Source organism: Anarrhichthys ocellatus, unplaced genomic scaffold, assembly GCF_004355925.1.
Source record: "Anarrhichthys ocellatus isolate YVR2014 unplaced genomic scaffold, GSC_Weel_1.0 scaffold38, whole genome shotgun sequence".
Classification (NCBI taxonomy): Eukaryota; Metazoa; Chordata; class Actinopteri; order Perciformes; family Anarhichadidae; genus Anarrhichthys; species Anarrhichthys ocellatus.
The window spans coordinates 3,684,911-3,707,690 of record NW_022280068.1 but is presented as its reverse complement, the minus strand read 5'-3'; the positions used below and the strand labels follow the sequence as shown (position 1 = coordinate 3,707,690).

Below are 22,780 nucleotides of genomic sequence, written 5' to 3'. Positions count from 1 at the left end.
GAATTTACAGCAAGAGCAAAGCAGGGTGTGTGTGTCTCGTTGTGTTAGTTAACAGGTGTATATATATGAAAATGAGGGTGGCCAACACATTTGAAACACCTTTCAAATCCACATAAACTGGTATTGTGAGGAGACTATTTGAACTAGGAAGTATCCCCCTCTGGTTCTTACCAGTGTCCACAGGACAGGGAAAACTCTGGGGGCTCTCAAGATAAGCAGCCGTCCCAGCGTCTCTGGGTAGTTGGCCTCCACAACCTCGATGATCCTCAGCAGCGCCTTGACCCCTGGGCGCCACAGGTGACGCATGTTCAGCCCCTCCAGATCCACCAGACACGTCCAGCAGCTACAGAAGAGGAAGAGCGAGGATTAAACGCCGCAAACACTCTCTCACACACAACTGGGCCACATCCTCTTTCCAACCACTTAGCACCCGTCACCCTGAGGTGACGCTTAAGTGGTGAAGGCATCACCTGCTAATTCTGGACCCCCCCCCCCCCCCCATCCCCCCCATCCTCCTATCTACGCTGGCTGAGGACTGACGTTCATAGTTCTCTCTCTCTCTCTCTCTCTCTCTCTCTCTCTCTCTCTCTCTCTCAAATTAATCTGCGTTGATCTAGGGTTGCAACTTACAATTATTTTCATTATCGAATATTATATAGATTATTTTATTATGTTGTTGATTAATTGACATGGTGAACTCCATGTTCTCTGTATTTATATACATTTTATTATGCATATATATTATTACTATTATTATTATTATTACTATTATTATTATTATTATTATTATTATTATATACGCTGAGCATATGGCCCTTTATATATTTAAATTTATTTAGCTTAAAAGATTGAAAAAAATGAAAAAATAACCATCACTCATCCCCAAATAACAAAATTCAAAGACATTACAAGTATATGAAACAGAGATTAAACAGAATAAATACATTTGTTTGGCTGGAACTATTTCTGCTTTAGAAAACAGACTTCCACATTTAACTGATAATCAAAATGGCTGCCTATTCATTTCCTGTTCAGCTCTGAAGTACATCCAATATACTGAAGGTTTACCTGATAGGTCGACCAAACACCTTGGTGTTCTCCTCACAGCGCCTCAGACCCTCCTCATTAATAGACAGCACCTGAAATGGCACAACATGACCTCAGTGCACTGTTGAGCAACATTATAAATCAGCAGACTATTTATATATTTACTGTACGGTTTACACCCTGGTGTTAATACACCTGTCAGGATATGCCGGTGTACATTAATTCCCTAACCTGTAATCCAACCACCTGACCTACAAACTTATCGACCTACATTGATACATGTAAGCTTGAAGTGCGTTTTTAAATTGCGTAACATACATGTCTGAGCAGAGACTCTTCTCCGAGAGCGCGGACCAGTCCTTTAGTGTCCATCTGGCCCAACCGCAGCATGTACAAAGGACGACCATCTAGAGGATAAAACAAACATTTGTATCATCTATCACACAAGGCTGCATGTTACATGGAAATGCGTAGTCTGTTCTTCTGTTACTGTGAATACACTGAGAAATGCTTTCATGTTTTGCTTCTGTTGATCTTATACAAATACTTGTGGAAAGATTGAAATGGGAAGATAAACTGTTCACTTGTGTGGGAACATGTGTAATATAAATTAGATTTATATTGTCAACAGTCACCCTCTGTTCTAAACAAGGAATTCCCAGCATGCACCGAAATGAAGAATCTGACTGTGTGTGTGTGTGAGCTATTTGAGTAACTAAGTCGTGGCGACAAATTGGCCTCATGTTTAATTCACTTGCATGGATGAAGGCTGTGGGTTGCCAAGAATGACTTTGGAGCATGTGGTGTGTGTAACTGGAGTCTATAAGAAGCTGGAGAACCGAGATCTTCCTCTAGTTAACAGCGCACATATAGATAACTTCAACATAAATCCTAAGCGTTGTAGCATGTTACTGTCTTCGAGTATGGCTAGATGTGAGCATTTATTCGTTTTTGCCTTAAAGAGATTTTTTGAAGTGGGGTTGAATGAGGTACTTGTGCATAGTCAGTTTATTAGATGACTATCAGCACGCCTCCCTCGAGAAGCAGACAGGAGCTCCGGCAGAGAAGCAAAGCAATGTACTACTGTGGATGGGGCGGCAGCAAAACATATTTTAGACATCTAAAAGTAAGGACCACCTAAACAAAAAACGGGGAACTGAAACCATTATGTCTATCTATGCTCTCTTCAAAGCCAAAAGACTCCCTTGACAAAAACAGTGATTTTACCTGGCAGAACACAGGAGTTGCTGGTCTACCGCTTCCTTAATCAGTTATTTTGTTTAACTTTAACTAATTGAAGCCAGCCACTCTCGTAGTCTGTGAGGTAAAATGCCTGTTTTTGTCAAAAGAGTCTTGTGGCTTTGAGTCTTGGGCCATCTGACAGCAGGGTAAAGCACTGAAAATATTCTAAATATATCACAAACTTATACAGATTTTTTTAAGTGGTCCTTTTTTTAGGTAGCTTAAATAAATGGGGGCGTGCTGATCCCCAACTACTGTGATAATACACTGACTATGGATAAGTACCCTCATGCAACCCCACCTCAAAACATCCAACTACCCCATTAAATGAAATGCACACGGCACCAGGTCCTACCTCTGTCATGGTGGTGCCAACCCCCAGTGTAGTAGTCCTGGAGGACCTGTGGTGAGACCCAGGTCTCCAGCAGGTAGTCCACTTGGTGCTGCTTCCTCCAGGTCAGCGACTGGCAAAGGATTTCCCGTGCCTTGTCCATGTTGAAGTCTCTGGCACGCAAGAAACGCAGTATGTGCTCGTCCTTGGGGATCTGGATAGTAAGGGGAGAGTATTTAGCTGTGCTTGATTTGTGAACCAGTTAGTTAAACACTGCTAACGCCATTGACAATTGGCTAATTTAAATTACACCATTAATATCATAGCAGGTCAGTTAGCCATATTAGCATGTTAAATGTAGCTGGAAGCTGTTGGACTCAAATATCAGATGTCCCTGATAATGATTCAATTTGGAGGTGGGCAGTAAGTCTTTATAGTTCATCAAATCTAAGAATTGCTATTCGGTTTTATTCCATCCTTACAAAAACTGTAAAACACTTACCTTTCCCTTGTGAGTCTCCTGCAGCCATTTGCGAAGTCTGATCAGACAGCTCTCCTGCAGGGGGGTCAGGTCGCCTAGATAACGTTTGATATAGTCTGCATCCAACTTATCTGAAACACAGAAACACCTTAAATTAACATAATTCAGTCAAAGTGTAAATATATACATGGTATACACCTTTAATGGAACCAAAACCCCACAAAACAGTCATTTCTGTGCCAATTCAAACCTATTCAAATGTGACTGTCTTGTATAACTACACAATGAGACCTTGCTTCCATTGCTTTCTACTGTTAACAGTACTACAAATATGTTCCCTATTATACATTAAACATACAAAGAGGCTGCCTCTCTTTTTTTCAATTCCCTGAGGGAACAGACCTTCAGGTGTGCTGGGCAGAATCTCTGCGAGGCTGTCGTCCTGCTTGATGTCCGGACAGGTGATGTCTTTGGCATCAGTGGGCAGCGGGATAGAAACAGCGGGCGTGACCGCCAGTTTGGGGAGGACAGATGGGCTGGTGAAGAGGCTGGTTGGTGTGGGGAAAGACGCGTGAAGGGATGAGGGAGTCCAGCGCGGCACATGGGTGATCCCTTCATCTTGTAGCTCCTTCAGGTAGAACTCTATGATTTCTTTTCCCTGTGAGGAACACCAGTGTAGAAATGAAGTGGGACAACTGTGGCAAAAATAGCAGAAAAGGCTGTGAATTCAAGGGAATTAGATTTATGTGAGCTATTTGGAATACAAACAAACAATATTTTATCTTCATATGTACTTTATTCAAACCAAGAATGACAAAGACTCTGCATTTTCTCCCTGTTTCCATTACTTCAGTTGGAAATACTAAAAGATTATGCAATCAACATTGCCAACATCCCTCCTAAATGAAGGCAGATGACTCACTGGGTCCACAGCAGAAGACACCTGTCCACTCAAAGATATTATGCAAGCTCATTTATGCAATTAAAACAAGAGACAAACTGATTCACTCACGCTCCAGAAACCTCTCAAAACCAAACAGTTCTGCATAATTCATACAGCACCCATTATACAGAACAAAGGCAACACCTACACGTATTGATTAAGTGTAACAACACACACACACACACACACACACACCTTTTTGATACTGGTGGCATACTGCTTCATAGCGATCTTTTCCACAGTGGTCTCAAAGCCGAAGAAGGACTTGATGTCCAGGCTGGCAGTCTGCTCAAAGCAGGTCCAGTCCTCATTCTCTGGGTGAACCTGTACCAACACACACAAACACGTATCGCAGGGGTCAGCAACCTTAGGCACGCAGTAGCTTAACCAATGGCACCCTGGCAGCGGGTGTGCAAGAGAGTTTTTTTGGAGATGTTGAAGTGCCACATTCACAGCCATTGACGAGTACTCGGGAAATGGGCATTTAATTTGATTCCATAGGGGTAAAAAAAAATAAAAAATACAACCAACTGTGATGTGGATGTTTTCATTAGGATGGCAGCCTTCTTGTATAGTGCTCTCATATCATTTACAATGTCATAATTATGGGTGAATAATGTTTTATATTAATGAATAATGTTACTATGCAACATATGGATGGAATCAAATTACAGATCCATTGGAGATTTAAATTTTGATATTGCGTCATAATTAAACTTAATGTCAACCGTAATGTTAACATGACAAACTGTTTAACAAGAACATTTTAAAATGGTACTTTATATCAAAAAGGTAGCCAACTGCTGTAGTGTATATTATAATGTATACACATGCAGGAACAAGATGACCAGGTCACACCCAGCTTCACTAGATGATGACGCACGCAGAGAGACATCTTCACACTGTGCACTATGAGTAGGAGTGTGTGCGTCAGTCGGACCATATAGCATCAGCGTTTACACATGAGCAGTTTGGAGCTTTAAAAAAGACACGCGTGTCTGGTGTGTGGTTGAAAGAATGAATCAGGATTTAGCTGAGCAGTATCAGTAATATAAGCCAATACAAGGCATACAGATTTTCCATCCATCTTTCATCAGATTCTAGCACTGTTTTGGCAGCTCAACAGGGGGTGGTGCTGGAGATGAAACATCTAAAAATATTTTTAATTTTGGTTAGTTCGAGGAGATCCTAATGATCAGTGTCTGGCCCAATCTGGGAGAAAAAAAAAACACAGATTTGCTTTAATTGTAATAAAACTATTATCTTTTCTTTAGTTATAAAGAGCAGTGTGTGATGCATTTATTCATACATTAGTAAATTTAAGCTTATCAACTGCTTAGTTTTCAATCAGGGAATTCAGTATTTGGACCAAGAAGCGCATGAAAAATGTAGAAGGCTACAATTTGTTTCAATGTGTCGTATGTGATACATATTAAATCAACATTTACATAAGACTTGTTGGCGATATTTTAACAAATCATTTAAATCCATTTTAATTCAGGCTACATCAGCGTTGCATTTCAAAAGAAGTCGTGAGTTTAATGCTTTCTGAAGGCCCTATGCTGGTAGCTTTATTACTCTTGGCTACCAAAATATTTCAGCTTTAGCTAGGTCCATTAGCTCAGTCTAATTGACCTGTCCATCCCGGTTAATGTTAGCACAGTGTGCTAAAGCACACAGTAAGAACCTCTGTGCAGCCTTGGACCTAAAATTAGCACTATAGTTGCTTTGAGGCTAATACGATGTGCTGGACCTCATTAACTCAGAGCACATCCATTCATGAATAGGCAGATCTGAAGTCAGAGTGAAGCTTTGAGCATACAGAAGTGGAGCCGGGAGAAACCAAAAAAAGACATGCTGGTTTCAGATCAGTACTTGAGAGCATTCAGCAAGATTGTGAGTGGACTGAATAATAAGAGAGATAGCTAGCAACATGCTTAGAGCACGTCTACACATGGCCTTCTGTGCAGGGAAGCAATGCAGAGATTAGAAGAGATATTAACATGGCTGTACTGGCGGCAGCTTGCTATTTAGCAGCTTACCAACAGCTTTACAGAACGTGCGTGTGTGTGTGTGTGTGTGTGCGCGTTTGTTTGTGAATATAGTTGTGCGGTTCTGTAAAACTCAATGGCTTGAGCATGTCACAAAAACTGCTCTCTCCAGGGCCATCGGCACTACGTTTGTGTGTGGACAACAGTCTGCACTCAGCATCACGAGGGTGTGAATGCTACTGACCGAGTAGCAGCAGGTCTCACTGATTATCACCCTGTTGGAGAAGGTCTCATTGTGGGAGTCGATGTGAAGTGTCCTCTCCTTTCGGTTCAGTATGTTTTTCTGGATGAAGTAGACGTAGTCCACACCTGCTATCTGCAAACCACACACACAACAACTCATGTGACAAGAGATTAAACTGACACGAGAGACCGATATAAGGTTGAATCTTTATATACTACTGTATGTACGTAGAGCTAAAAATGAACACAAGCAACATCATTACATTGGTTGTATAAAAAAGAAACAATACTTTGGGGCAGGGATAAGGAGTTGGTAAAGATCCCAATAACCACAAAGCATTGTACTTAAGATGCAATTTAGCTGACAACCTGATGTGCAACATACCCTTTTGAGCAGGCGCGGGGCGTCAACATCCAGAGCACAGCGGCGCTCCACCCTGGTGGTGGAACCGTCCTCATTGGTCTCTTCTTCCACCACATCACTCGCCACAAACATGGGGATGAGATGACAGGTCGGGAACCGGCGCTCATAGGCCTGAACACAAGGAAGGAGGAACAGAACTGTTAGCTTATACAGTGGCTCGCAATCTGGAAACATATCTGTTAGGTATGAAGTTTCATTCCGAGTAGGAAGAAAACAAAAGAGGTCTCAATAACTCGTGTCTACGTGCTGTGCAGTCGGCAATCAATCACAATCCGACGGCTGCGCTTTGAGAACACACAAGACACAACCGATTACAATCTGTTTTTGCAGAGCGTCACAGTAGTAGAGATGGACCGAATGCAATTATTTTCGCCAATTCAAAAAATTGTCAAAAAATTGAACTCTTTTTACTCTGTTATTGTCATCGATAGTAGTTATTTGCATAACAATGTACATTATTAAGCTGCTTAGACAAGTGTTAGGATATCATAATTCCATCTCTCATATCGATTTTATATTTCTGTGAAAACATTTGAACATATTATGGCAGCTTTTGCGGGGAGTTTAGTTTTTAAGCCACTTCCTAAACATGTTATTCTTGTGTCGGGCCTTGAGACAGTGTGTCGTCTTAAAAACATACCACACAGCTACAGGTTTTGTACTGACAGCATATATAAAATAAATAAGAAAAAAAGTTCAGGTATTTCATAAGAATGCAAGTATTGAGAGAAGAGAGACTGAGGAATCTGAATAAGAGGCCAAAGAAAAGCTCCTTCATCTTAGTATCGTTCCAAACTTCTCACTCGAGCTGAGCCTCAGCAGAGAACGGCCCAGACGCCACTAAAGCACTTTTTACAAAAGCACCTTAACAAAAATAAAAAGGCTCAATACACAATGGAAGCTGCTGTGCCCAAGGCTCACACCGTGTCTCTAAAATATGTCTTCTCACTATTGCAAAAACAAACAAACTCAGCTCTTGTGCAGAGGCTAGTCAGCTTTTATCCCATGAATATATCATTTGAAATGAGCCATTCTGCTTAACGAGTACACTTTTACATTTGGTACTTCAAGAATATTTTGCACCAATACTTTTGTACTGTTAATCAGGCTCAGGACACATTTTTAATGCAGGACTTTTACTTGTAACAGAGCATTTTTACACTGTGTTCTAGTAAAAAATTTAAACATAAATGCATTGGTAGTGTAGCAATGAATAGTGATGACACTGCAAAAAGTCACATTCACAAAGCACAGCAAAAAAGACTGGGTCCGTGTTCTATGACGGTTTGCTGACATCACTGTGGACTGTTTACGTATTTCTGAAGTGATACCAATATTCTGTGTCTTCTTGGTTAATGCCTAGAACCTAACTAGGTTTCCCCGTTTTTCTGTCATATTTCTCAGAAAACGGGAAATAATTTGGATGTATATTAAACCCAAGTCCATTGGGTTCAGCAGCTCCTGGCATGCCACTACCGGGGCTACCGAGCCACTACTGGGCGGGGCTACCGAGCCACTACCGAGGCGACTGAGCCACTACCAGCTGCCAACTGTCCATTGACGGAATGCTGAGCTCTGTTTTTCAGCCCGTGATGCTCTGGAACAACTGGGTGCAGGCTTTGTACTGCCGTCAGCAAACCAGCACTGACCGTAATCATCAGTTTCACCTCTGAAAAACAACCGTATATAAACAACAATCTCAACCACGAATGCCATGTGCAGTCAAAACAATAGACGTACAAAAACATACGCTTCACTTTACATGGGACAATGAGCCTCCCCAAGCTCAACTTTCAGCTGCCCCCATGTGCACTGAAAACCCAGAAACAGGAAACAGGAAGGTCATGATACCAGCTTATTCCTCAAAAAGGAAACGTAAGGGCATGCTGCTCAGCTACACCAAAAAAAGACTCAATCTGGTCACATCTGACTTAATTTTGTACTGTACACATCCGGGACTAATAATGACAGTGAACTGCTACAGTTGAATAGTAATACCTACTAACAAACTTACACTAGACCGTCCAACAATACTTGTCACATCAATCTCATGTGAATCAAACCACGTCTAATTCATTTCTTAGCCCTTTGACTTGTTCTACAAGGTAAGTTTGGGATACGGAGCTGCATTGATGACACATCAACATAACGGTCCATGGTGACAGGGTATGTTCAGATACAACATGAGTGGCCAAGCCATGAGTAAATAGTTTCTGGAATTTGTCTGGAGATTTGATGTGATTTCCAGCGGTGCATGAGAGAATATACAACAAACGATACACAGTCATTTGATCCCTTCCTGCAAACACAGAGAACATTCTCCCTTTAGACTACAGACAATGTGGATAAGGGCATGAGTTTGGAAAACACCACCTATGTTTCTCAGGGAGGGAGATTCAGGAAATCCAGGAGTTCCGAGAGGAAACATGAAACAGAAGGACTGCATGTAAATGTGCATAACGTACTACCAGGCAGGAAAACAAAAGTGCTGGCGGGCAGCCCAGTTATTATCTGGCTTGAGCTTATGGCATTAAAAAAAAAAAAAAACTTAAATATAGCTGCAAGCATGGTCCAAACAAAAACAGGAAAAAGAGCTCACTGGGTCATACACTACCATGTTTCTTTTTTTTAAATAACATTTTAAGTTGAGTGATACCTCTATAGTAACCTTTACAAATTAAGTACAGCTGAAAATGTTAAGTCGATTAATTGATTAGTTGACTAAGAGAGAATTAATCTGAAACTAAATTGATAATCAATTAATTGTTTAAAACATTCTTTCTACAAGAAATGCCAAACAGTCTCTAGTTCCAGCTCCTCAAATGTGTGGATTTGCTGCTTTTCTCTGCATAGTGAATATCTTTGGGATTGGGATTTAATCGTCACATCATTTGACAGTGAAAATAATTATAGTCAATGTACTTCATTAAATTGACGCAAAATCCTTATAAAACTCCAACCTTGCCATAAAACAGTTGTCTTTATTAGTTTGTAACATTGCCTACCAAGATCCTGTACACTTAGAGATCTCCAAAGACATCAAGAGGAAAGATAAACAATACGACAAACTAATCTATATTGTCTCAATTAGATAAACTACTTTAATAACGTTCATCAAACAACAAAAATATGCAGGTATGACTTTACACTAGGAGGGCAAGTACTGTAGATGACCTGGTTTTGCTTTTATGGGTTGTATCAAGTAGCAGTCTCAATCTATTTGTCGACTATAGCGTTTGTGAAGAAACAGGTTCTAGTAACAATGGTGCCGAGTCATATTGTCTCCTCTCCCCTAAACTCTGTTTCACCGGGGGCGGAGCTTACACACGCTCCTTGTAAGACGACATTCATGCATTTCTAGTCGCCTCTCTCTAATAATGTTATATCGTAAACAACCAATCCATGCTTAAATTGGCAGGACGGGGGCAGCGTCGCCAACGGCTAACAAACGATGGTTCCATTGGGCTACATTATGATGTTCAGTGAAAATGAGTATTGGGCGAAGGTAAATAACGTATCACGAGGTGTTCACATATAAATATAGTGTTGAATGAATACAGTTGTTTCTGGAGAAGTGGAGATGTTTTCACAGCAACATAAATAGATATTAGAGAGGGATATATGACCCGTTTACACTAAGCACCAAGCAGCTTATAATGCATCATTCAAACTACTAATGAACAGAATTGTTTTAATTAGTGGTGTAGCGGATCGTACGGATCGGACGGATCACCCCTCACGGCTCGGCACACATGTGAACAACGGATTAATTTCACAGTTTAACGTTAACCATCACAGTGTGAAATAAAGTTTCACTGACGATCTTCAGAGTGGTTGAAATGGTTTTTTGGACAGTGGCAAAAAAGCCTGGAGCCTTGTAGCTCTAATCGAACAACAATGGGAACTGTATCTGCCAATATGGATCATCAATGTTCAGCAATTAGTATTGGCGGCAAAAATACGTGATCGGGGATCTCTAAAAGTTATATTTGCTCCCTTTGTTCTTTTGTGCCGATACGATCCGAACCGTGAGTTTTATGATCTGTAGCACCAATGAAATATAGAGGTTACAAGGTTTTCAAAGCAGCGACGATTTACTTCATAAATATTCAGCATTCTTTCACTGCACATTGAGACATTGGAGGTGGCGTGACAGGTAACACAGGACTGTGGTTAGAGAATGGAGGTGGTGCGAGTCTGCCAATGTATTGCAATAAGGTCACCACAAAATAGTTGTACTGGATTGGACGAAATAAAGAAAACACCCTTCCCCCGAAGGCAAAGCTGTTGTAACACAACAACTCTGATGCAATGTTTCTATCAATTTACAGCTGCTCCCAAGAGGAAGCTGCAGAAGACATGAACTGACTTGATGTGAAATGTTCTGTTGTATCACGTTCATACAGCCTTCATCGCATGAACTTCATGCTGCATAATCTGTCGCTGCCAGACTACAGAAAACATTTTATTCCACTTCTTCAGTGTGTTGCATCATAGGTTTATGCCATTTGCTTATATACGCAAGTGAGGTGAGGGCCAAAGGTCTCCTGGGACCAACACTGACTGGAGAAAACTTCCAACTTCCTCGGTAGCAGCGTCACTTCTCTGGAGCTTATGAAAACGGTTGTGTAATAGAGACAGCAGCCGCCCAGAGGTCAGCCTCTGCTGTTTTATATCAGCTTGCTTTTCTGGTGGCTGGCAAAATGGGAACACTGTGGTTTAGGAGCACTTTTAAGATGAAGGTACTTGATGAGGACTGCTTAGAGATGATGTCAAAACATAAGCTGAGATGCAGCAGACGATCTGGCTGCATTCCTTAAGTATTCAGAGGAAAGTTACAAGACAAACAGTGACTAACTACAGAGTCATATAAACTCTTTCAAGGGAATTGCATTGCTCGGCAGCAGCTTACATCCATGTTTACTTCCTGTCAGCCAATGTCATTCCCTTACACAACAACAACAGGGAATATACAAAGGAAGTAAGGGTCATTACGTCACTGAACTCAAGTTGGTGCCAAACTGCTAGTATTCTACATGCATTTAATGTACAATTAAACATATCATTGTAATCAATTACTAACCAACCATGAAATTGTTTATTAACCTTTATACCGGTGCTAGTTACTTTGTCCGTCAATGAACTAAGTGTTAATTTGCACTTTGTTTAGCTAATGTTAGACAGTAATATCTCTGTTGAGACGTCCTACATTCATTTGGAGATAAAACCGTTAACGTTGGAAAGAAAACAAATGGGGAAAAGGTGTATAAGAAAGGAGAGTGAGAGCCTTTCTAACTTAATCGCTGTCATGACTCATGCTAGCTAATAATATAGGCTGGATGACTAGTCTGAATGTAAATCACTGAGGTAAACTGCAGGCATTGTAGCATACAGTCAAGTCCTGTATTTACCTAATTCTGACAGGCCATCACACACACACACGCACATTTAGATTACCAAACTTGTCTTTAAGAAACACTTGACGAGTTCTATTCATTTGAATATACAGAACAAACTGTGCCTTTTGTTGGCGTTGGGACAAACAAATGAGTCTTCGATATTTGGTCTCAGTAATAAACGTAAGATACAAACAAACCGGACTTTGAGTGTGTGCTGCTGGCAGAAGTGAGACGTCATTTAGCTAATGTTTGGTGGCAAAAATCATTAGGAGTTCCCACCCACCACCTCAAGCAACCCTGGGCCTTGACCTACTAAAAACCCTTCACAGTAGCCAGTCACATTTGGGTTTTTTGGGGGCATTATCCGCCATGTGCATGCCAATAATGAATTGGACTGACTGGGTCATGTTTGATGTTGCTCGCAGAGAGGATGTTAGGGTGCTGGCTGGTGAAAAGTTTGGGTCACAAGAAGATCTGAGAGACTATTAGGCCGACAGATTAGTGAGCCAGCGCTGCCAAATGACAGATAATGTCCCGTTCATTCATGAGACGGGTCATCACAGACACACAACCCGCTACTGAAAATAATGGCCCTGACGCGAAAGGCCTTTCTGGCATCCGTTTGCATAATTTGAGGTGAATAGCTTAGAGAAGGATGTATAAAGAATGGCATGTGGAGAGGAAAATTTGCATGTATTTTCAGAGAGAAAAGCTTCCAAACTTCAAACTAGGTCATCGACGAGGATGGGGGGGGGGGGGGGGTTACAGAGCAGGCAGCTTAAAAATTTCTGTGTGTCTGCTATAACTGACTCACAGACAGGGTAATGTGAACAAAAACACTGGTGTTAAGTGGTTACTTAGCATATCTTTATACATGAGAATTACTTTATACATGAGAATTAGCAGGTGACAGTTCAGACAGGCTGTATTGGTTTATCGGGTTCTCGTGATGATGAAGAATTAAAAAAAAGGTGTCATCCGAATAGTGAAACCAAGATGACAGCAGAGAAGAATCTTTCCTACAAAGTCTGTGATTGGATTTTATTTCCTTTTCAGTTCTGCAGCAGAAATAAAATGTGTTAATTAAAGAGAAAGCTTTCACTACAATGTCGATCATTATCGAACAAATGACCAAATGAAATTCAGAGACAGAATTTAAAATGTACAGGCTTTATTTGAGAACTTAAAATTAGACGCCATTTTGTTCATTGTCCCGTAATATATTTTTGATCAGTCAATACTTAAAAGTGATTAACTGACCATTGGCTTATCATAGGGATTCACAGCTGTGTTCATTATCCTGTTTTCGGGGCCCAAACAATGGCAGCAAGACCTCACTTTGGTCCATTAGGCTTTTCAACTGTACTGGCAAAACAAAACTTCCACTATGACTCATGAAACCCTCTGAATGAATGTTTACAAACGGAGCGTTTGAATAGGGAACCTCTTATGTGAGCATAAATAGGGTGAAACTACTTCGGAGAAAAAGATCCTGGAATGTATTCAGAGCCTACGTGTCCCTGTTTTCCAGGGCTGGGCCAACCAGTTGGACAGCTTTACATGCGACAGGGATGCTGTGGACACAGCCTCTGGTGTGGGGTTAGTATCGCGCAAACACTTTCGTATTTGTCGAGTGCTTAACACAGTATTTACTGCAGGTAAACAGACAGTTTTTGAGCTGCTGTCAGTGTGATGGAAAAGGTTTGTGGTGGGTAATCATATCGCTACGTAAAGACAAGGCAAGATCACCGCCCATCAGGTCCAAATGCCTCTGAGCCGAGGTGCAGGCTGGATGTTGGGGTAGGAGAGAGAACAAGCTCCTGATTGAACAGAGGCAACAATAGAGCGTTTAGTCTCTGCATGCCGCACCACCCACTGCTCTCCTTCCAATGATCTCACTGCTACACTGTGCTTTGTAATGGCAGAACTGCCTGGAACTACCAACTGGGAGAGAGGAGGGAGGGGGGTCTGTGTAAGGGCAATCTGCCCTTACACAGACCTTATGTAAATGTGAAGGTCCTAAATATTCGGTGGGCCATGCAGTTACAGGTTAGGCATGCGTGATTGAATAGAGGTGTTCACCAGGAACAGAAAACAGCAGGAAGACCATCTGTCAGCTATCAAATCATCAGAAGAACAACAAGAAATGTTTACATTTTTTTTTACTGATGTGAGGCTTACAAAGATAAAACCATAGATAAGTGGTGAGCGTAGTCATCGTGGCGTCACCCATTGGTTTGTGGACTGCCATTTTGAAGCCTCCAGTTCTTGGAGGCTTGGATTGCGGCCGTCGCTAATGAACCATATTTAGACTGCAGAGGAGTATTTACCATTTATGACTCTTATAGCGGCAGTGACCTGTCAATCACAGTAAGCCCGGCCTAAAGCATACTCTGCTTTATAGTCTATTCTACTCTAAATGGGACCATCATTTATTAACGATTGAGACCATAACCTCATGTTTACAATATTTACTGAGGTAAATAGTAGTAGGATCATTTTCTCAGACTTTCATATAATCAGACTTTTATTTTTTGCCACCTGGGCATGACTTTGTCAAAGTAAACTTCAAAAAAACTGGTGGAATTGCTGAGACAATGATGATGAAGAGCCAATGTCTAAGAACATATTTCAATGTTACATCTAAATCCACTGTGGAATCTGCTTTTTGAATAACGAAGCCTCATCAAGTCTATTCAGGTTTACCTTTCTCCAAATTCTCTGTGAAGTGTGACTCATCACTCTGACTGGTCTCCACACAGGACCACACCACCGCAGAAGGAGAATTCCTCATAAGCAACGAGTTACAGGAAAGTGCAGCATTGTTGATATCCTGCTTTACAGTAAGGGAAAGAGAGGTGCTGGCAAAGCATATCCACTGCCTGGTCTGCCATCATTATTACAAAATCCAAATGATTGAGCATCCTTTAAAAAGGTTGAGATAATAGCAGTGAACACAAAGATAACAGAGGGGGGGGAAGAGGGATAGCTGGAGATGTCTGATCCCTTTAGAGATGAATGCACTCGTCTCTGTGGGAGTATGTGAGAATGCATACAAAGCTGATGGAAGGATAATAATGTATGAGGGTTGTTTATTACCTACCGTGACACACTGTGTCGTATCAAAAAAAATAATAATAAATAAAAATAAAAATAAAAAAAATCGGACTTCAAGATTACTCCCGTCTCATTTTTTTTGCCTTTAATTACACTCAAGAAAAGGCAAACCAAGTCATGCAAAAAATTAAACAAGGTTTAACCAGCTGTGAAATAAACCACACGTTATCATGGAGAACATGGCAGCAGGCATCACAGTATCCTCTACACATTCCTATAGAGAACTGCAAAGATTACATATTTTTGTAGGACAATCCAAAGATAGCGTCGTACTTTTTCCCGTCGACAAAATGCAAATGGAACTTTTCCATTGAATTATTGCAGACAATAAGCTCTGTGGCAAAGAAGAGTTTATGGTACTTACACATTTTGTTCAGCAAGATAATCTTCAGTATTGAACCACACACACCACACTTTCATTATTTTTGAAGCGTAAATACAATTGGCAGAAGTAAAAAGCAAAAGGACAGGCTATAAACAAACTACACCATGACTCCACGTCACCACCATTAAGCTGAAGGCAGACTCGTATTCGCATTATGATGACTTTTTTAAGAGACGTAAAAGCTTCAAAATTCCTTTATCAATTTATGTCGTAGAACCAAACATTAAAATCTCTTAAGATTGTGTTAACCACAGACCTCATTTAAGGCATCTAACCCAAAAAAATCCACTCAAAGAACCCATCGACCCTGAGACGATGAGTTCATCGCTGAGTCATTGTGCATACACATTCATCTGTGTCGAGCAGAGCGAAGCAGGGTGGGGGGGAGGGGGGCTGTTGGGGCAGCATATCGACCTTGCAGCAGGAAAGAGGGTGAATGAGTGTTCTGGTGATCAGTGAATGAAATCAGCTCCAGAATGTTCTCATAGGCTCCCAGAGTCACGTGGTGGTGGTGGTACAGCAGTCGTTTAGCAATGCTACTTATTTAAGCTCTTCACCCCAGAGCAGGCTATAACTCTTCATTGTTTTTGGCAAACAGCATGCAGCCGAGTTAGCGACTGAGACGATGCAAGCAAAGCTCTGACAGATTCATTCAGAGGAGTGGAGGGACATATTCTGAATCAGAACAGAGTGGTGCAATGAGAAATGCATACATAAACAGCAAAACATTTCACCGGAGCAGGAATACTAAATGCCTTGATATTAAATCTCTCTTGAGGAGCTCTGTACGAATAACTATCGTAGTGAGAATGAAGTGTAATCCATTTCATTCCATTTGTCTATGCTCTCTTTTTCAATGGGCCACATTTCCATGACCAAAAGAAAAAAGATTGCATGAATAAAATCACTCCATTTCGCTGTTCAGGCAAGGCTGACATGAAGGTGAATCTTTGCTTGTATAACTAGGCGCCTGTAGACGCGACACCTTTAGGTGAGATAAGCCACACAAAAAGCCTGGCAGCTCACAGATGGATTAAAACAATAAAGTAACTGCTGCTGCGCCATAGAATTGGTTTGCAAAAAGCCTTAACCGGACCTGGCCTTAAGTGGGTCAGGACTCAGGACACGGTGGGACCGGATGTCACCCTGGCAGGGCCGCTCAGCGCTTAGCCAGGCCAGACAAAGAGAGGTTAATGTAGGATGAGCCAGGTTTAGGAACACCGGCTCTGCAGCAAACTGGCACAAAACACTGTGTTGGTGATCCAACACCGTGCTAGGGCTGACCCACATTGAGAGAGTTATAGCAGGCACAAAGTAGTTCATGGTGCAAAAGAAGACAGAATAAGCAGACTGTGCAGAATCTGAGCTCCCAAGTGCTGCAGCAAAAATTACCCCCCAAAAAAATCAAACCTGGTAACATGAGCTCTGTTGTCTTACAACAGCTGGACTTTGGTGCCGTTATCGAACCAACCAACAGGCAAAACTGACATGCAGAAGCATCTACTGAACCCGTGGGCTTAATTGATTAACATGTTCTTATTTCTGTTTTGCATGATAGGGGCTCAGTTTCCTTACATGATCCAGTTTCACTAATGGGCAGACCTAAAACCGAATTATTCAATTTGGACGAAGCGCTTCTATTTTAACCGGCGCAGCTTTTCCAGCCTTTACGGCACTCATTCAGCGGTCCAGGTAGCAAACCGACCAATTACATGCGTTGTAAATCACATCACCTGATGCTACTCAGCCAATCAAATATGTGTATTCTGATAAGTTTCCAGACTCAAGTGAGACTCAGACACACGGGGGAGAGACGAGGAAACAGAACGAAGAGCAGGAGAATTACGTGAGTCAGAGAAGTTATTCCACATGACGTTCTCCAAGAAGAGAAAAGTGGTCAGAGAGACCAGAGAGACCAGAGCCTTTAACCAAGAATGGACAGACTGTTAAATGTTCATTCTTCCCACGGGCAGTTTAAAACCAGTGTGTCTCATATGTTCAGAGACTGTGGCGATTATTCAAAGCAGCAATGTGAAGCGACACTAAAGAGACAAAGCACAAATCTTTTGAGCAAACGTACCCACTCGCATCCCAAACGAAGTCACAGAAAATAAATCTAAGAGCCGAATATGATCAGAATCCTAACGCATGAATTCACTCCCCAACAATGATGTTACCAGAGAGGTAATGATAATATATATGGGACTAAATCATAACGCCAGTTAGACATTATTGTGATGTTCCGGACCTTTGCGTGAGAAAATTCTCTCTAACTGGACCTTGTTGAACTTTAATTGAATACCACCGTTATAAAAGGAACAAAACCTAAATAAAAATTCAGGTCGCAGCAGCAGCTCATGACACACTAGCGACAGGAATCAAAAGGCAGAACTGCTAATTGTGTTTTCTATTGAGTGGACTCAAAGCTGGTGATGCAGTTTAAAAACGGTCACAACACTTCAAAAGACGAGGTCCCCTACCAAACTATCACGGGTGTCCTGTTTCACTGCTGGTCGCGTCTCTTTCCCGTACGTAATGTAACTGAACTGTGACAGAGACCTGAGCTGGATCGCAGGAAACAATCATTTTCACTGAGGGCCTCACTAATAACAGGTTATCAAGCTAATAACAGGTTCCAGTCTGTCTGAGAAGGAGGTGTGTGCAGTGTGCACCCTTTCACCTGTTTCTTTTACCTGAGATAAACAGAGTGCGCGGGCCGCAGAGAAAGGGACATGCTGAGATTCAGAGTCTGAAGCAGCACAGGTATTGCCCAGAGGCTACTGTGTTAGCAGACAGCGCTCAGCCTAATACGTCGGTTAATTTTCCAAAGTATATGTATTTGTTTGTGCTGCCACTGATAAAGAGGATTTAGTCAATATGAAGGAAATGTCCCAGCAGGCACCACACTAGCATGGCACATCCTGTTCTTTTATTCCCCTGTAGAAACTCTACTGTGACAGGGGAAGGACCAAAACACTTTGTCCCTGTGGATTAGCTACAGGCCCATACGTTTCCCTAGAGCAGGAACACTTTGACTCATTTAATACCTCTTTGCAGCATGGCCGCTTATCTGGGAGTTGAGGGACTTAAGATATAGTTATTGTCTTTTAAGCATCAAGTTCCCAGTTATGTACTATTCCAGACTAATCCTTTTTTTATTTCTCTTGTGGCTACTGAGGTCATTCTTCATTCGTGGATGTGTTCCAGAAGCAACTGTCCCTTCAGCTGTGAAACAACAGCGAGAGTGGTATTGTGTTTGACATTCCTATGTGCCTCCCCGAGGATAGACTAAAGGCTCTGAAACTGGAACTGTTGCGATAACAGCAGCAAAAAGCATCGACTACATTTCCTGTTATTGAGATGCAGCAGCAGACTCAAGGGACTGCTGTGGCTGCTGAGGTACTTCCTTACTTCAGTGATTCTCCAAACTCCTCAACAATAAAAAGAGCAGGCCAACTTTGTGTGGCAATAAGAAGGCTCAAACAAAGCCAGTCGGCTGTTAGTCAACAACAGTCACATCCTTCTTAGATCTGCGCCCGAGATTACTTCATCCAAAAAGGAAGTTTAGAGTTTTCTAAGAGGATACATACTGACGGTGCTGTGGAGTGCGTTTCACTCTGGCACCATTCTAATCTAGTCAGGACTTTCAGGAGCTGGTCTCTTTGATACTATTTAACTCTCAGCATCAGGTGTTCCTGCTATAAATCACTCAGTGAAATGTTACAGAAGAATCTTTAATCAAGTGTCACATCTAGTCCCGTCAAGTTGATTTCATAGCCTTCAAGCAGAAGCCAAAATCAAAACAAGTAAAACAACACCTCCCAATGATACAAGGGAGTTGACGGTTTATTTTCTTGCTTTATTATTATGTCCGCATTGTGGTAAACCCAGGTGACTTCTTTCTAAACAATAGACTTGATTGCCGTTAAAGACGATGCTGGCTCGGTAAAAATGTAAAAGATAAAGTACGTCATGATTGTTGCAGTGTATTTTCAACTACTAAGTTCTGAGAAGAGTGTCAAATCTGCCAAAAGGCCGTCAACGCCAGGAATACCGAGATTAATATGCTCGAGCAGGGTACAGTAACTGCTGCAGAACAGAAACAGCTGAAGGCCATCTGAGATACGAGCAGGACTTATGCAACAGTACACTCGAGCCACAGCAGTGTTATGCAGGGGTTGACATACTTTAATAGCACCTGTCATTGAGGCGATTGGATACTTCAGGCTAAAGTGAAGAGAGGCTGAGTTTAAGCTAAGATGTTAACTAAAAGAATCCACATAAAAGGCTTTAACAGAGGAAAACCTTGGTTTTTACTCTCAGAAGAGTAAATGGCTATTTTAAAAGGAGCTGACAGTATCCAAACAACAGAGTCAAATGGAGAGACAACTCCAAATTCCTCCGAGCTAAATGTCAAATATAATCCCCCAGCAGACAAAACGGAAAAGCCATTACTGGCAAATATTTCAGAAGCCTCTGAAAGAGGAACTGGAGGGAAGAATAACAAGGCCGAACTAAGCTATGGCCCAACACAGTAATGTGCAGATCATTTGGTACTCTGCATAATGCCTAGGCCTGCCAGCACAATATATACACCTTATACACATTGAAAGTGAAAGTAGTCTTGACAAAAAGAAGCTGGTTCTTGTTAAAAACAACAAACAGAAACACTCCATCAATGCTTTGTGATAGTTTCCCACAAATGCAGGAGGTTGTTGCACTACTATGAAGCAGAGGAGACAGCCCTGCTATAGAGGAAGTGAGAGGGGACAGATTTCACTGAGTTTTAAATGAAAAAGAACCAGTACGTGTTGTGACGCACCATAAGGTCAGCTCTGCAGTGTCTGCAAAAAATACTCACTGCAGAGAAAAGTCGCAAAAAAAAAAAAAAGAAAAGAATCCAAATGCAGCAAACTGACTGAACATTTCTGCCACCTATTAATTCTAAAATTCACTATAGAGTCAGAGTTTTTTTTTTCTTTTCCTGTATTCAACTTTTAAAATCCACCTTATCCGTTGCTGCCCTGGTGACAAATGATGTAGTTCTGCTTCGCTATTGTTACTATTCCCCCCCTCGGCTGCATGCTTAGACCCAGGTGTAAGGACCAGCCCTCTATTTATAGCCATCCGTTCGCCCAGTGTTCAATCCAGCCAGTGCTCAGGAGATTTTGTCTTCCTGCACCCTTGTTCAGGCTGATAGAGAATGCAGATTTCCATTTAAAGAGAGCAGCAGCAGACACAGGACAGGCTGTTAAAAGGACGTAATTCCCAACTAACTTCCTGGTGATCAGAGGTCATTTAAATGAATTAAGCCATTCATTGCTGAAAATAATCAGCACAGCAATAAAGCATCTTTGACTAGTTAGACTGTTTGGTTGAAATTGACAGTTGTATAATCAGACCAGGACTCTTCAGGCATGCACTAACAGCACATTACTGACAAACAGCAGCTGAGGTCAAAAGATTGCTGAGTAAACCATCCATCCACTGTGAGATTATAGTTCATGGTTTAGCACACTATCGCTCGTCATTCTTTTCCCACTGAATTAAAAAAGAAAATAAATCTATCTTACAGAGATAAGGTGTGAAAATATGTTGAAAATCTATTATTTCATTGTTTTTTACATGATCCAGTGTTGTCATGAAACACTGCAGGGACTCAATCAGTTAGTGTTTTCTATCTGCTGGCTGCTGGAGCCCTTTAGCCAGTGAACCTTCCACACAGCCTCTGTCCGACTGCACAGGGGTAAAGACTAACAGATTTGGATGTCAAATTATATGCAGAAAGGGGGAAATGAAGACAAGGTCCAAACGTTAGGGAGAGAAAGCAAAGATGGCACAAGGAATTCTGCGGAGAAAGCCATTTTTCAAAAAAAAGAGCGAGAGGAGAGGGAGATGAGTCTCTCTGCACTGAACAAGGGAACTCATGCTTGAAAGTGAACGACAACACGCAGCAAGGCTGACACTAAAAGCCATGAAAGGCACTGAATTTTTTATTTTTTTTACACCAAGGTGGAAACTCTGTTTGACATAACAGCACAGCCGTACAATAGATTCAGATGCTGAGTGTGCAAATGTACAGCACAATGGTTGCACATCTTAGTGAACGACGAACGGATCTTAAACATTGAGATGGCAGGAAGCCCGATGGAGTCGGTCATTTCAGTCGCCCAAGACATAAGAAAACGTGTGTGTGCCACGTGAGGATAACCTCAATGCAGTTTGCTTCCAGCAACAGCATTTTGAATCTGTGAGCAAATAACATGCAAGGTGTGTAATTCTGCTCAAATGACTACCTTCTGAGGGCGACCTCTTAAGCACCCACACGCCAGCATTACATAACTCAATATTACAGAGAGGTGACTGTGAATACAGGTAGAAGACACTTACCGCCATCACCAGCTCAAAGCGATGCTTGTACACCCGCACAGGTGACTGGTACTTCTGCACCATGGTGGGGATCGCAGTAACACCAACAACCTGAACGGGAATAAGAATAAATCAAATCAGAAAAGAAATAACAAGCTATGCTCACAGGCACTTGTGAAAAAAAGAGAGCAGAGATGTAAGGCGGCATTTCATTCACTTTTGCCATCATCACAATAACTGTGTTGCTGCTGAGTACCAAAATCACAGCACTATGGCAGCATCTGGCCCTAAAAGAGGAGACTCAGCGTGTAATTAAGTAAAAGGTGTGGCCGACTGCTTGAATGATACCAGGTGTGTGTGTGTGTGTATGTGTGGGTGTGTTGGCAAGCAGCCCTATGAACTAAATAAAAATGTGTATAGTTATGGGCTGCAGAAGGGAAGTCTCCTGAGCCGTGACCGATGGCGTCACCGATCAATGGATGCAGCATGCCCCGCTCATCTATCAAACAGACACTATACCACTGCAATGGCTTCTCACTGGAAACTACTGGGAATGGCCTATAACTAAGCTAAGTGCATCTACAATCTCTGCAGAAGTTAGGGTAACAGCTACACACAACAACACTCTACTTAATAATAAAAAATATACAGGTGGTGCTCATTCTTTAAAAATGTAAACATTCCACATGCTGGAGCAGAGGATAGAGAACAGGATGACACAGAGTAAAAACATCTGGATAAGAGAATAATCTTCTATTGAACATTAGTAGTTAACAGACAAATGTACACACTGAGTTTTAATGCAAAC

General features: G+C 41.7%; 1 protein-coding gene across 2 annotated transcripts in view; it reads right to left on the bottom strand.

The window, feature by feature from the left end:
- The window catches only part of LOC116394201 (SEC14-like protein 1), a 30,192-nt gene that overhangs the window by 5,986 nt on the left and 1,426 nt on the right, over window positions 1-22,780 (bottom strand). For both annotated transcript variants that reach the window (XM_031867100.1, XM_031867099.1), the window contains 10 exons: window positions 21,994-22,083; window positions 6,664-6,813; window positions 6,280-6,411; window positions 4,240-4,368; window positions 3,504-3,759; window positions 3,123-3,232; window positions 2,645-2,834; window positions 1,366-1,454; window positions 1,069-1,139; window positions 172-343 (listed from right to left, as the gene is read on the bottom strand). In XM_031867100.1, coding sequence (XP_031722960.1) covers window positions 172-343; window positions 1,069-1,139; window positions 1,366-1,454; window positions 2,645-2,834; window positions 3,123-3,232; window positions 3,504-3,759; window positions 4,240-4,368; window positions 6,280-6,411; window positions 6,664-6,813; window positions 21,994-22,056 — 1,362 coding nt within the window. In that variant the 5' untranslated portion in view covers window positions 22,057-22,083. Of the gene's footprint in view, window positions 1-171; window positions 344-1,068; window positions 1,140-1,365; window positions 1,455-2,644; window positions 2,835-3,122; window positions 3,233-3,503; window positions 3,760-4,239; window positions 4,369-6,279; window positions 6,412-6,663; window positions 6,814-21,993; window positions 22,084-22,780 lie in introns of those variants that run through there.